This window comes from Gorilla gorilla, chromosome 14 (genome assembly GCF_029281585.2).
Source record: "Gorilla gorilla gorilla isolate KB3781 chromosome 14, NHGRI_mGorGor1-v2.1_pri, whole genome shotgun sequence".
Lineage (NCBI taxonomy): Eukaryota > Metazoa > Chordata > Mammalia > Primates > Hominidae > Gorilla > Gorilla gorilla.
Window position 1 is genome coordinate 63,604,500 of NC_073238.2, and position 14,386 is coordinate 63,618,885.

The following is a 14,386-nucleotide window of genomic DNA, read 5'->3' on the forward strand; positions in this document are numbered from 1 at the left end:
TGGTTTTGGGGCATTTTTGTTTTCTTTTTGCTTTTGTTTTGGCAGGTCTCTGAATCTTTACTTGTGCAGACTCCAGCTGTGCCTCCTGGCCCATGCCTCCCTCCCAGATTACAGGGTAGACCCAAAGCAAAAGAAATACAGTTACGATGGGGTAATTTCCATTTTGGTAATGAATTATAATTAAGCTAGAACAGGAAGTATTCGTCTTGTTAAATTGCATTAATCTTTCCATCTTTTAGGACCCCCTCTGGTTGATGGTGGATCACCCATTTCCTGTTACAGTGTGGAAATGTCTCCTATAGAAAAAGATGAACCTAGAGAAGTTTACCAAGGTTCTGAAGTAGAATGTACAGTGAGCAGCCTTCTTCCTGGAAAGACATACAGCTTCAGACTACGTGCAGCTAACAAAATGGGGGTAAGAAGACCGTGCTGGTAGAATTATAATCACAATGGTGATATATGTTTCATTTTAACATATATCATCATATCCATTATTTGGCCATTTGGCTTTAACATATGACTCCACATTTTACAATTTTTAACAAGCCTACATTGATAAATACAAGAGAAGTCAGTATATTCCATAACTTAATTTTTATGAAATCTCAGTATTTTTAGATCCCACTTACAGTTTGTGACACTTTGGACTTCAGCTGGGCTAGAGTTTACCTTTTAGGCAGTGTTAATAGAGTTTACTTAATCAATTTAAGAGTAGAAGTAAAATCATAAGTACTGAAGTTTTTTGAGGCTGATTGAAGTTTTTGAGGTTTTTGAGGCTGATTGAAGTTTTTTGAGGCTAAAGTAGCATTTACTTTCAGTTGGCAACTAATTATGATTCATTTTTTTTGCCCAAATGAAAAAAAACTTATGCTTGAAACTATTCTGGTTTTGTATGTATTTTTTGAAATATTATCTATGTATTTAATATATAACTCCAAAAAGTGGACAAAGTAGGTGATATCTCCATTTCACAACTAAGGAAACGGGTTCAGGAAAGCTAAATATTTTGCCCACAGTCATACAGACTAATAAGTGATAGAGGTAAGCTACAAACCTTAGTTTGTCAGACTCCAGAGCTGAAGCTCTTTCCACTCAGCTATGACACCTCTCATCTCTCTGCAATAAAGCAGGTTCCCTAAGGACAAAGCAGTAATTTCCTATCTCAGCTAAATAACAATTTCTTTCAACTATTCTATAATTAAAATTTTTATAGAATTAAACTGACAGTTCTCTCCTACCCATTATTTTGGTGAACTATACTATATTTCAAATCCTGTTGTCCAACAGGGTTCTGTATTTACATCTGTAAACTTATTTTTCAATTTATTTCTGTTGGATTTTTTGAAACAGGGTCTCACCCTGTCACCGAGGGTGGAGTGCAGTGGTGTGATCTTGGCTCTCTGCAACCTCCGCCTCCTGGGCTCAGGTGACCCTTCTACCTCAGCCTCCCAAGTAGCTGGGACCACAGGTGTACATCACCACACCTGGATAATTTTTTCATATTTTTAGTAGAGAGGGGGTTTTGTCATGTTGCCCAGGTTGGTCTCAAACTCCTGGGCTCAAGAGATCCATCCACCTCGGCCTCCCAAAGTGGTGGGATTACAGGCAAGAGCCACTATGCCCGGCCTAAATTTCTTATATGTCAAATTTATATACTTAGGCCTCTCTTACACAAGTCATTCCTTTCTGTAAGAAGCCATCTTGTCAGCCTCACAAGGCTGCAGTACACTAGGATCGCATCTTTAATACTTACGTCTTAATTTATATTTTCAGGTTTGTGATAATTTGTCAAAATCACCTTAAGTAAATATTTACTTTCCATATTTCCAGAGACTATGCATTTTAGACCTTTCTAAAGCTATTCCAGATGTTAAGATAAAATTTATGCCTACCAGAGAGCAGTACTGATAAATAATGTACTATAAGTACACTATTTACAGTTTTATTTTAAATAAAATCCATTCAGCATGCTAGAATGGTGAAGCTTTGTCATTATTTTGTTGTCGTTGACATGAATTAACCTTGTTCAAAAAAGGGGGGCAAAAAAATGACATTTGTCATGGAAAACTTTTTTTAATCCCTATAGGACTTGAGGAACAGAATCCTTACTTCAGTTCTTATAAATAGTTGTGCTAAACCTCAAGTTTCTATCATTTAGTGGCCCTTTCCATGCTCTCCATGAACTAAACTGAATTATCTGTGTGACTGATATGTTTTCTTAGGTTGCCTTATAACATGTATAACAGTACTCTTTATTTGTAGATACCTTTGTATGTATGTGTGTGTATAGACAGATAGACAGACTTTTTTTTTGAGACAGGGTATCTGTCACCCAGGCTGGAGAGCAGGGGTATGATCATGGCTCACTATAACCTCAACCTCCCAAGCTTAAGCGATCCTCCTGCCTCAGCCCCCTGAGTAGCAGGGACTATAGGTGCACACCACCATGCCAGGCTGATTTTTTACTTTTTTGTAGAGATGGGGGTCCCCTTATGTTTCCCAGGTTGGTCTCAAACTCTCAGGCTCAAGTGATTCCCCCACCTTAGCCTCCCAAAGAGGTGGGATTACAGGCATGAGCCTCTGCACCTGACCTTTTATATATACTTATTATTGTAAATCATTTGCTGCCACTAGCAGTCTGTAAGTCTATACTATTAAATGACATATTGGCCAGGCACGGTGGTAAATGCATGTAATCCCAGCACTTTGGGAGGCCAAGGCGGGTGGGTCACTTGAGGTCAGGAGTTCGAGACCAGCCTGACCAACATGGTGAAACCCCTTCTCTGCTAAAAATGCAAAACTTAGCTGGGCATAGTGGCGTGTGCCTGTAATTCCAGCTGCTCTGGAGGCTGAGGCAGGAAAATCACTTGAACCTGGGAGGCGGAGGTTACAGTGAGCTGAAATCATGCCACTACATCCAGCCTGGGTGACAGAGTGAGACTCTGTCTCAAAAAAAAAAGCAATTAAAAACAAAAAACTATTAAATGACAGATTTATATTTGGAATTTTGGCTAGGCACAGTAGCTCACACCTGTAATCCCAATACTTGGGGAGGCCGAGGCTGGCAGATCACTTCAGGCCAGGAGTTCGGGACCAGCCTGGCCAACATCGGGAAACCCCATCTCTACTAAAAATACAAAAATTAGCTGGGCTTGGTGGTACCCACACCTGTAGTCCCAGCTACTCAGGAGGCTGAGGCACAAGAATCGCTTGAACCCAGGAGGTGGAGGTTGCAGTGAGCTGAGATTGTGCCACTGAACTCCATCCTGGGCAACAGGCTTTTTCTCAGAAAAATAATAACATATTTGGAATTTTAAAATTGGGTTTTCAAATTTATTGTTTTAAATTAGGAACTTTTAAACTACTAATAAAACTATCTGCCATAGTTCATTGATTTTTACATGAAATATTTATTTTCAAGATGGTTTCAAGATTACTTTTCACAAAGCAGGCGCATTATATCACCATTTTGCTCTGCCTTGTAAACTTGCCATCTGGGATTTTTGGGTGGTATTCATGTGAGAGTAAAGCATATTCTCTAGCAGTTTCCTATAGCTACAGGTTTTTTTTTTTTTCATTGCTTCTAACAGGATATAGTTACTATGAGTCCATGAAATATAATGGAAATGTGAATAAGGAGTTTACTGAAGACTTTAAACATTTGATTTTTTTTTAATTGTGAATATGATAGAAACTGGTAGTGTTGAGCAGTGCAAATATTTGAAGTGGTGATTTGTGAAATAGCCCAGCATTGCCTTAAACAAAATCACAGTCTACTTCTTGTTTTATACATATGATAGTATAAAAGGTTTCTTTTTTTTCCCCCCATTTTCTGAGATTTATAGATTGGTATATAGCTTTAAACTATATAAAGTTTTATGGAAAGATTTTTTAAACTTATTAATATAAATTTTAAAGTTGATATAATTAAAGTGAGCCCATCTTCTGTTTATAAAATGCAAGATTCCTTAACATTTATAATTATACAGATGAAATAGTTTCTATAAGGAAGTTGGAGTTTTGATTTTGCCCTTTATAGATGTTAGATTGTGCAGATTTGTCTGTATTTTCTCACCATATCAAATAATACTTTTCTTATAAGATTGTCTTCAAGAGCCATATTAGTTGTTATAATTGATTAGTATATAGTTTAACTTTATTCATCATATTTATACTGTAGATTTATGGCCAGAGGTTGAGGTTATTTCAGGAGAGTTGATGACCTTCATTTAAAGACTAGCTAAAATCAGTGCTGTAAACAAAAGGAAACATTTACGTTTGTTTCTGTTTGCCATATATAGTAGCCTTGATTTTTTACTTTTTTATAAAACAGTTACATTCACAATATTAGCCTGAGATATTAATGACATTGTGATGATACAAAATGGTGTATATTCCCTGTGCAATGGGATTTGGAGGAAAAATGAAGGACTTAACATTATCTGAAGTCACTGATACTCTGAATAAGTGTGGTGAAGGAGTGAACTATTTTCTTTTGGAAAAACTTTTTAAATTTTTATTTTTAAAGTATTATACTGTTATTTTTAGGGCCTAATGGTTACATTGAATAGTTGGTTTCACCTTCTTAAGGTTTTTTACCAATATTCATGAAACTTGATATTTTTAAAATCCCTACCCTTTGGTAAGTCTACTGTTATTTATTAACATTTTTATTGGTGATTAATACATGTTTTTTCCTAAATTAAAAATAAATAACTTGGAATAATTTTAATATTAAATCTTTGTTAACAACTGAATGTTTCCATAGAATTTTCTGAGAAGTTGAGTTTCTTAGAGTTTTCATAGCTGGCTGGGCCCAGTGGCTCATGCCTGTAATCCCAGCACTTTGGCTCAAGCAGTCCTCCCTCTGAGACAGGAGGACCACTTGTGCCCGGGAGTCTGAGACCAGCCTGGGCAACATGGTGAAACCCTGTCTCTGTAAAAAGTAGAAAAATTAGCCCAGCATGGTGGTGCACACCTGTAGTCCCAGCTACTCGGGAGGCTGAGGTGGGAGGATGGCTTGAGCCCAGGAAGTCGAGGGTGCAGTGAGCCATGTTTGCACCACTGCACTCCTGCAGTCTGGGTGATGGAGCCAGCCAGACCTTGTCTCAAAAAAAAAAAAAAAAAAAAAAGAAGTTGAGCTAGCTCTTAAAGATGGGCATTTGGCAAAACTGCCTGATACAGTGCAGTAACAAGTAGGTTTACTTCTGACCATTATAATGATGCGCCACTGTTAAGTGAAAATACCAGTGTATTGGGGCTTTTCTTTTGCTAATGAGCTTTAAAAAATTGATGACTAGAAATTTCTGTAATTGTTCTCCTATGTGTCGGGGAAGGAATTTGCCAATACTGAATAAAATTTTTTATATTCCAGGTAACGTATGTTAAAAGTAATTATGAGAAAGTGAGCTTTTTAGCATGGAACAGAAAAATCAAATTCTGGTACAAAATAAACAAATTTATAGAACAGTATGTTGGTAAAATTTGATATGGAATATGCCTAAGAAAGATTCGTGAAGTATTAAAAAATTAAAAATAATAATTTACACCTACCATCTCCCATACCTTTAATTAGTATCAATTTCTTCACTCCTTATATTTCTCCTGAATTATTGCACCGACCTCATTCCCTAATGTCCTGCCCTTCTTACAAAAACCATTTCCTGAAGAAATAAGGGGCAGAAGAAAGTATAGGTAAATGAAACTTTAAAATTTCTCACACCTTTACTTTCATGATTTTTAAGTCTTTTTAGTTAATGTGAATACTTATAGAATTATGACCAAATTAATCTTGAAACACAGGGAAAAGACTTTAATTATTAATGAATCTTTAAATATGCAGTTCTGTGCAATCAGTGGACATTTAAGGGTGAAAAATAAAAACACTAGTTACATTTGTTTTTCTAGTTTGGACCATTTTCAGAAAAATGTGATATTACTACAGCCCCTGGGCCACCAGATCAGTGCAAGCCCCCTCAAGTGACATGTAGATCTGCAACTTGTGCACAAGTGAATTGGGAGGTATTGTAATTTCCATTGACTTGTATCTACTTTAAGTGAATAGAATAGTTTATATAAAAGAATAAAGATACTGTTCATTTTTACTGCCTATATTATACAGAGTAAGTCCTAGTTTAATTCACATGAAAAACAGTGACTTCTTTTTCCTCTTTGAAGCATTTGAGTAAGGTATATTTGCATTACAAATATTTAGATTCCTGTTCATTATGTGCTTTGTATTTTTATGAAAGGCTTTGTCTCAGTACTGAGATATTTCAGCCACTGTAAGTTTAATGTTCAGAATAGACATACACAGGAATTAGTAAATTCTATTTCTCTTATATTTATCCAGTACACATCTCCAGTGTACTTATTGTGGATAGTAATAATCAGTGATGATAATTATTATATTTTCAGTTCCCTTTGAAATTTAACAAAATGTGTGTATGGTTTTAACATTTCATATTAATAGAATTATTTTGAAATATATTTACCTTAAAACACTCTTTCTAAAGTGACTTAGTCATATTTCTACTTGTAATTCAAAACAGTTATATATTTGACCAATCTTAAATTCAGATAATCTTAATGAATAAAAAATGTAAAATTGAACAGTTTTGATTGTGCTTAAAAGTTTTAAAGAAACTCAAAAGCAATCTAGTTTTACATGTGCTCAGGTAAAGAGCATTTTTGGCCAAAAGCTATTTGATCAACATCAAGACTAAGACCTTTATCCTTTTCTTAATTTAAAGGTTCCTTTGAGTAATGGAACAGATGTCACTGAATATCGATTGGAGTGGGGAGGAGTTGAAGGAAGTATGCAGATATGTTACTGTGGGCCTGGTCTCAGTTACGAAATAAAAGGACTTTCACCAGCAACTACCTATTATTGCAGGGTCCAGGTAAAGATGATCAGTACCTTGTCACTTAACTCTATCCAGAGTTTTATATTTCATTGGCATTTTCATGGTCATGACTTTGTTAACTCGGAGGCTCTGTTAATTTGTAGGCTCTGAGTGTTGTGGGTGCAGGCCCTTTCAGTGAAGTAGTAGCCTGTGTGACTCCACCATCAGTTCCTGGCATTGTGACCTGTCTTCAAGAAATAAGCGATGATGAGATAGAAAATCCCCATTATTCACCTTCTACATGCCTTGCAATAAGCTGGGAAAAGCCTGGTGATCATGGTTCGGAAATCCTTGCCTACAGCATAGACTTTGGAGATAAACAGTCCCTAACAGTGGGAAAGGTTACAAGCTATATTATCAACAATTTGCAACCAGATACAACATACAGGTATACTCTAAAAATTATGTTGATTTTTGCCTAGACCAGAGAGACACTTTAAATAAAACAATCATAACCAAACTTTTTTTCTTATGTGGCACTTAGAATACGAATTCAAGCCTTGAATAGCCTTGGAGCTGGTCCTTTCAGCCATATGATAAAATTAAAAACTAAGCCTCTCCCTCCTGATCCACCTCGTCTGGAATGTGTTGCCTTTAGCCACCAGAACCTTAAGCTGAAATGGGGAGAAGGAACTCCAAAGACATTGTCAACCGATTCTATTCAGTACCACCTTCAGATGGAGGATAAGAATGGACGGTAGGTTTTTTTAATTGCTTCTTTATATAGTTTCTTAGGTCTTAAGTATATAAATTTCTGTAACTATTAGAAGTAGGCCAGGTGTGGTGGCTGACACCTGTAATCTCAGCACTTTGGGAGGCTGAGGCAGGCGAATTGCTTGAGCCCAGGAGTGCAAGACCAGCCTGGGCAAGACAGTGAGACCTTGTCTCTAAAAAAAATTTCTTTTAATGAAGTAAGTTTTCAAAAACGAAGTCAAGATTGTCATACAAATGTGTGCTGTTTTTAAAACGTTAGAAAACACAATGTAGATTTCCTGTTTATAATTTGTGAGTGGAATACCAAGAGAAAAAAATAAGTGGGCTACTGTTTGGTTGTTTTCTCTAATCCATTTACTGTTTTCATGATAGTAAAAGACACCTAATCTTAGATACAAAATAAACTCTTCAGTGTTTATTTCTAGCAGGACACAATTTTTTTTTTTTTTAAGACAAGGTCTTGCTCTATCACCCAGGCTGGAGGGCAGTGGCACTATCTTGGCTCACTGAAACCTCTGCCTCCAGGGCTGGAGCCATCCTCCCACCTCAGCTCCCCAAGTATCTGTGACCACAGGCGTGGGCCACTACACCTGGCTAATTTTTGTATTTTTAGTAGAGATGGGGTTTCACCATGTTGCTCACACTGGTCTCGAGCTCCTGGGCTCAAGTGGTCCTCCCGCCTCAGCCTCACTGAGTGCTGAGATTACAACTCATGAGCCACTGTGCCTGACCGAAACAATTTTTTTTTTTCTTTTTTTGAGACGGAGTCTCACTCTGTCACCAGGCTGGAGTGCAGTGACACAATCTCAGCTCACTGCAATCTCCGCGTCTCAGGTTCAAACAATTCCCCTGCCTCAGCCTTCCAAGTAGCTGGGACTACAGGTGCGCACCACCATGCCCGGCTAATTTTTTGTATTTTAGTAGAGGCGGAGTTTCACCATGTTGGCCAGGATGGTCTCCATCTCCTGACCTCGTGATCCATCTGCCTCGACCTCCCAAAGTGCTGGGATTACAGGCGTGAGCCACTGTACCCGGCCCTGAAACAATTTTATAGTAAATGATTATGATCGTTCCTGGCCTCTGAGATCCTTGAGGGCAGAGATTATGTTTCAGTCTTTTCCAGATTCCTGACATAGGGCCTGCACGCTAAATGAATACAGTTCAGTTTTTCACTGTGTGATCTCAGTTAGATTCTGTGATTAATTATCTAGTCCCTTTGCTAATCACTGTTGCTAATCTTTGCTAATCTTTGAATTAGAAAGAACCTAATTTCATTCAGGTTCTTTCTGTGCCTCTTTTACATCTTCATGTACATGTTGTACTATTCCTATATAATGTGCCATATACTGCCACACTAAATCATGTATTTTAATTACAGTGTTAACTCTGAATATTTGTAACAGTCATTCTAATGCCAACTAGGGCTATTTATTCACATTATATTCCATATAAGCAATGGCACATACCTCCCACAGCTGTTAATCCTTTAATATTTTAAGAATTTTGAATTTTGCTTTTCTACTTTTCACTGAATATATTAGAAACAATTTCCAAATCTGATGGACTCAGAATACTAGTAAGTTTTTCCCAAGATTTACTTTTTTGTGTTGTTTGTATCTTAGCCAGGTATTCAACAATGAAATATTCATGGTGCTTGTACATAAGTACTCTCTATCAGAAATACTTATACATTTAAAATAACATATGGAATAATTTTGTATACTAGTATATCACCAGTAAGAACATTACACAGAACAAATGTGATCATTTCCTAAAATCTGTATCGATGAATGTTAGCCTTTGTTCTTGGCAGAATTTTATGTAATCTTTGTAGCCTTATCTCTACAAAGAGATTATTTGCCTTGTACAGGTTTTTGGTATAGCCATTTATCTTTAATATATGTTATTATTACTGGACAAATTAATTGTTTAAATTTTTTTCCTCCCCTTTCTAGCATACATTTGGGGTAGTGCAAGAAGGCTTACTGGAAACAGGTCTAATTAGTGTTTGGTTGAAAGATAATAGAATAAAGATTCTAGTAGATATAAATTCTATTATATTCTATTATAGAACTTCCAACTTAATATTCAGCTAGCATCTAGAGAATTGTTATGGGGTATGAATATGGCTCATGGCGTTTGGTTGTGGAAAATAAAGAAATTAAAACCTTTTATGATACTGTTAAGTTTAATGCACACATTTAATAAATTAAATCAATTTAATATCTTTGATTACTTTCATTCCGTTTGATTTTCACAACTATATACACTTGCTGTGGGATGGTATCATAATGATACTTTAGTTGTCCAGATTTTGTCATTGTTCAGCTTTTTTAAACAGTGGTATTACCACTATTTTTTTTCCTGTCATTAAAAAAAAAATTTAGAGATTGAAAAGGCAAGGCTTATCCAATTACTGCTTATTGGAAGTACTGTTTCTTCCTGTCATTAAATATTTCTTTATTTTTAACTTGACTACAATTTTCAGACTGTTAGCATTGAATAAGCATTCATTATTCATTCTCTTAATTTCCAAAAATTTTAGAAACATCCAATCAAAAATAATGGGATGCATTCAACTTATAGATAACATATTAGGAGAAATATATATTATATTCAACTTCATTGAACAGTTCAAGTGGATAATGTATTGGAAATTTTATATTGTCATACTGCTTTTGTAAATCTCTAGAAAAACATCACCAAGTCAACTAAAAATCTGCCTGGGAATTGAGAATTCTCTTTTTTCCAGATAAAGACAAGGAAGATTAAAATAGAAACTTAATCTCATAGCTCAGGTCTCTATGCCATACTTGGCAAATTTTATCAATATGACTTTAGTTAGAAATAATTTGTAATGAAAATTGTGATGTTCTGAGCATCTTTTAAAATGTACATTAACAAAGCAGTATTCAGAAACAAAGCTAAACCGGAAGCCTGAGAAGAAACAGTTATGGTCGGACATGAAATTTAGTAACAGACTTTCAGTAAATCATGTCAAATTGGGAAATTTACCAAATATCCTATTTTTCTTCATCTGGTGAAAAACAGATTTATTTTAAGTGACATAGAGTTCCTGGCATCAAACTTTTGGAGTAACTTATCACTCCTAAATAATGTTCCTAACTGTGTTTTTATACTAGTTTGTAAAACACCTTCATAAGGTAGTATAAGGTTTATCTAATAGTTATTTCCATTTTAGGTTTGTATCCCTATACAGAGGACCATGTCATACATACAAAGTACAAAGACTTAATGAGTCAACATCCTATAAATTCTGTATTCAAGCTTGTAATGAAGCTGGGGAAGGTCCCCTCTCCCAAGAATATATTTTCACTACTCCAAAATCTGTCCCAGCTGCCTTGAAAGGTAAGTTATACATCCTGAACTTATTTTCTTTATAATAAATTATTTTTTAATGTATTTTCATAAATGCTTTGTTTACTGATATTAAAATTTAGCATCCAGTATATGTCCACCAGTTATACAAAATCGTATAGGCAAGCCCAACTCTACTGAGAGTTCCACTCAATAATAAAAGCTGTTTTATCTGGCACGCTCATATTCAGACAAGTACTGGCTTTTGTCACTGATGTTTTTAATAATGTAGCATAAAAATACTAAATTGAATAGGTAGGCTGGTTTTCTAATGAGGTCATTTGCTTAAAGAAAAAAATCACAAACTGGTTGTTTAAACGTTTTGAGTTGTTGATATTACATTCATTTGGATTTCAGAAGGAAAGCTTGGTCATCTGTTAAGCAAAACAAATTCTTCATTAATGTGGGTTTTTCAATCAGTTTTACACACACATGTACACATATTTACACACATTTATATATACATTTATCTTTTAATTTTAGAGGGGTTATTTTAAAGTGACTCTGGCAAGGGCTGCACTCTGTTTTTAGCTGAAAAGTCTATAAAGTTAATTGCTCTGTTTTAGCTGAAAAGTCTATAAAGTTAATTGCTCTGAAGACTAATCACAGAGACTTCTAGAACCATATCCTAGATCATGTACTTAAACCTATCATTTGTTAAACAGCAGAACTCTTCTTGAATAGTCTTTCTAATAATATTGAGTTTCACTGAGTCATTTTTCAGTTTGCTCATCAAGTTTAGCGTCTCTTAGCTTTAAGAAGAGTGCTGACTATAAGCAGGGCACAGTGGCTCACACCTGTAAGCCCAGTGCTTTGGGAGACTGAAGTGGGAGGCTCACTTAAGGCCAGGAGTATTGAGACCAACGTGGGCAACATACTGAGACCCGCCTCTCTACAAAAGAAATTTTGAATCAGCTGGGCATGGTAGCATGTGCCTGTGTGTGTAGCTGCACAGGAGGCTGAGGCTGCATTGAGCTATGATCGCACCACTGTTCTCCAGGCTGGGTGACAGAGTGAGATCCCATATCTTAGAATACAAGAGTGCCGATTTTAACCTCTTTGGATGCAAATTTCAAAAATTCACTGATACTTATTTCAAGTTTATAAGTGGATTTTAAATATTTGTTGATTTTTATTAAAACAAGTGTCTGCATGATGTACCAAATTAAAAATCAAGTGGAACAGATATTATTTATATTTGTTTCCTACAGCCCCCAAAATAGAGAAAGTAAATGATCACATTTGTGAAATTACATGGGAGTGTTTACAGCCAATGAAAGGTGATCCAGTTATTTACAGTCTTCAAGTTATGTTAGGAAAAGATTCAGAATTCAAACAGGTATGTACCAAGATATTAATGTGTGGATGCATATTTTTACCCTTTTTTAATTTTTATGTATTTTCAGTGTAAGATTTGGCCATCTTTACCTTTTAATTCATAAACATTTATTCAGTATATATTATGTTCCAGAGATCTCAAGATTCCAAATCTTTTCAGTATGAACTACACTTGAACAGATTATTCATTTATCTGATAAGTATTCATTGAATTCTGTGCCAGGCACTCAGGATATAGCACTGAACAAAAAGTCCCTTGCCTCCATGGAGCTTACTTACATTCTGGTGGAAAAGAAGACACTATAAGCAAGTAAACATGCCAATATATTGTCAGATATAAGTGTAATGGAGAAAAAACAAAATTGGATAAAAGAAATAGGGAGTAGTGGAGGGGGAGGGTACTGAGTGTTATTTCATTTGGGGCACTCAGCTGACATTTCAGCATGGCCCAGAGGAGATGACTATGGAGAGAAGAGTGTTCCAAGAAGATGTGCTGAGGCAGGAACATGCCTATTAAATCTGATGAACATAAAGGAGCCAATATGACTGGATGGAGAGAGCAAAGGGAAGAGTTGATAAGGTCGGGTAGTTAATCCTAAGGGGCCTATAGGTGGTATGCAGTGATGTAAGGCATAATAGGCCATACTGTGGCTTTTACTCCACGTGAAATGAGAAGACAGTGGAGGATTTTGACCAGGGTATTCACGTGATCAGACACAAGGTTGTTTTGACTATAGTGTTGAAACTACAGTAGGACAAGGGCAGAACTAGAAAGACTAATAAGGAGGCTTTTACAATAATAGTATTAATAATAGTCATATTGCAGTGCTGTAAATATGACATTAGGCATGAAGTTATAATGGAAACCTAGAGGAATTGTCACCTTCCTAGCCAAGAGGTTTCAAAGATAGCTTTCTGATAAAGCAAGAATAGCAGTGAGATAGAGTGGAGAGTTGCCAATGTTTGTTACAACTTTTAAAAAGAATAAGCTTTTATACCACTCCAAAGACTAATTAAATACCTATACATTTCATCTGATTTTCCCTTTTTCCTGTAACCTTCTTAATTTTGAGGGCTTTTAAGCTGGGTTGTTTTCATTGTGTCTTACATTTTCCTCTTCCACTAAAAAAAAATCCTTCATTTGTTTTATTCCAGTATTGTGCTGTTGTAACCACTCTATGTAATATCTTAACTGAAATTACAAAAGATCCAAAGAGTCAGATTAAATCTGGCATGCAATTGTTTTTCTTTATTAAGCCATCTGCAAATTGACAGGATAATTAGATTTGAAATGTAATTTACAGATAAGTAGGTTTCCTTCTAAGGAGGAAGCAAAATTAATATTAAAGAAAATATAATTGTATTACACGTTTAAAGGAAATAGGGACTCCACATTTGAGTAGTATATGAATAACCTTAAGGCTTGTTTGAATGACTTTTCTTGGGTGTGTAAACCTTCTGAAATTAGCTTGAGCAAGTTAATCTATTTTCTTCAGTCCTGTATTTACAGTTAACTGTGTCTCTTCCTGCTTAGAGGTCTTCCCACATCTGAAATACAAAATTGAAAACTTGATCCCATCATCTTCCCTCTCAATATCTCCTCTCCAACATCTTTACTTCATCAGTGTCATAGACACCAATATCATCTTGGTCTCCAAGCTTTAAATTCTTAGATGAATTTTTTTTTTCCTATCAACTCTTAATCAGAATTTGTTTCTAAATCCATAAAACTACATCAGGGCCTCATCACTTCTTACATGTACATCAAGAGTCCCTGTCCTACTCAGCTCCCTTCAGTCCGTCACACAGCCTCACGATTAGGATTCCATAAACACTGTTTTAATGTCACACACCTACAGTGGTCCCTTTTGAATTAACCTAAATTTCCAACTAGTGTAATTAATGTATTCTTCCTCTTTGTACCAGATCTCTTATCACCCTCATGCCATTTGTTGAGGTTTTTCTTTCTTAACCTAATACTGCCAGGCTCATGGAGTGGTATATGAAGACACATGGAAAATATAAAGACAAAAATCATCTATTATATCCAT

General features: G+C 35.7%; 1 protein-coding gene across 3 annotated transcripts in view; it reads left to right on the forward strand.

Annotated features, from left to right (window-relative positions):
* The window catches only part of FNDC3A (fibronectin type III domain containing 3A), a 229,773-nt gene that overhangs the window by 211,116 nt on the left and 4,271 nt on the right, over window positions 1-14,386 (forward strand). For all 3 annotated transcript variants that reach the window (XM_019039750.4, XM_055359836.2, XM_004054510.5), the window contains 8 exons: window positions 46-151; window positions 240-415; window positions 5,908-6,021; window positions 6,753-6,902; window positions 7,010-7,293; window positions 7,390-7,602; window positions 10,822-10,988; window positions 12,209-12,336. In XM_019039750.4, the coding sequence (XP_018895295.1) occupies window positions 46-151; window positions 240-415; window positions 5,908-6,021; window positions 6,753-6,902; window positions 7,010-7,293; window positions 7,390-7,602; window positions 10,822-10,988; window positions 12,209-12,336 (1,338 nt within the window). The remainder of the gene's footprint in view (window positions 1-45; window positions 152-239; window positions 416-5,907; window positions 6,022-6,752; window positions 6,903-7,009; window positions 7,294-7,389; window positions 7,603-10,821; window positions 10,989-12,208; window positions 12,337-14,386) is intronic.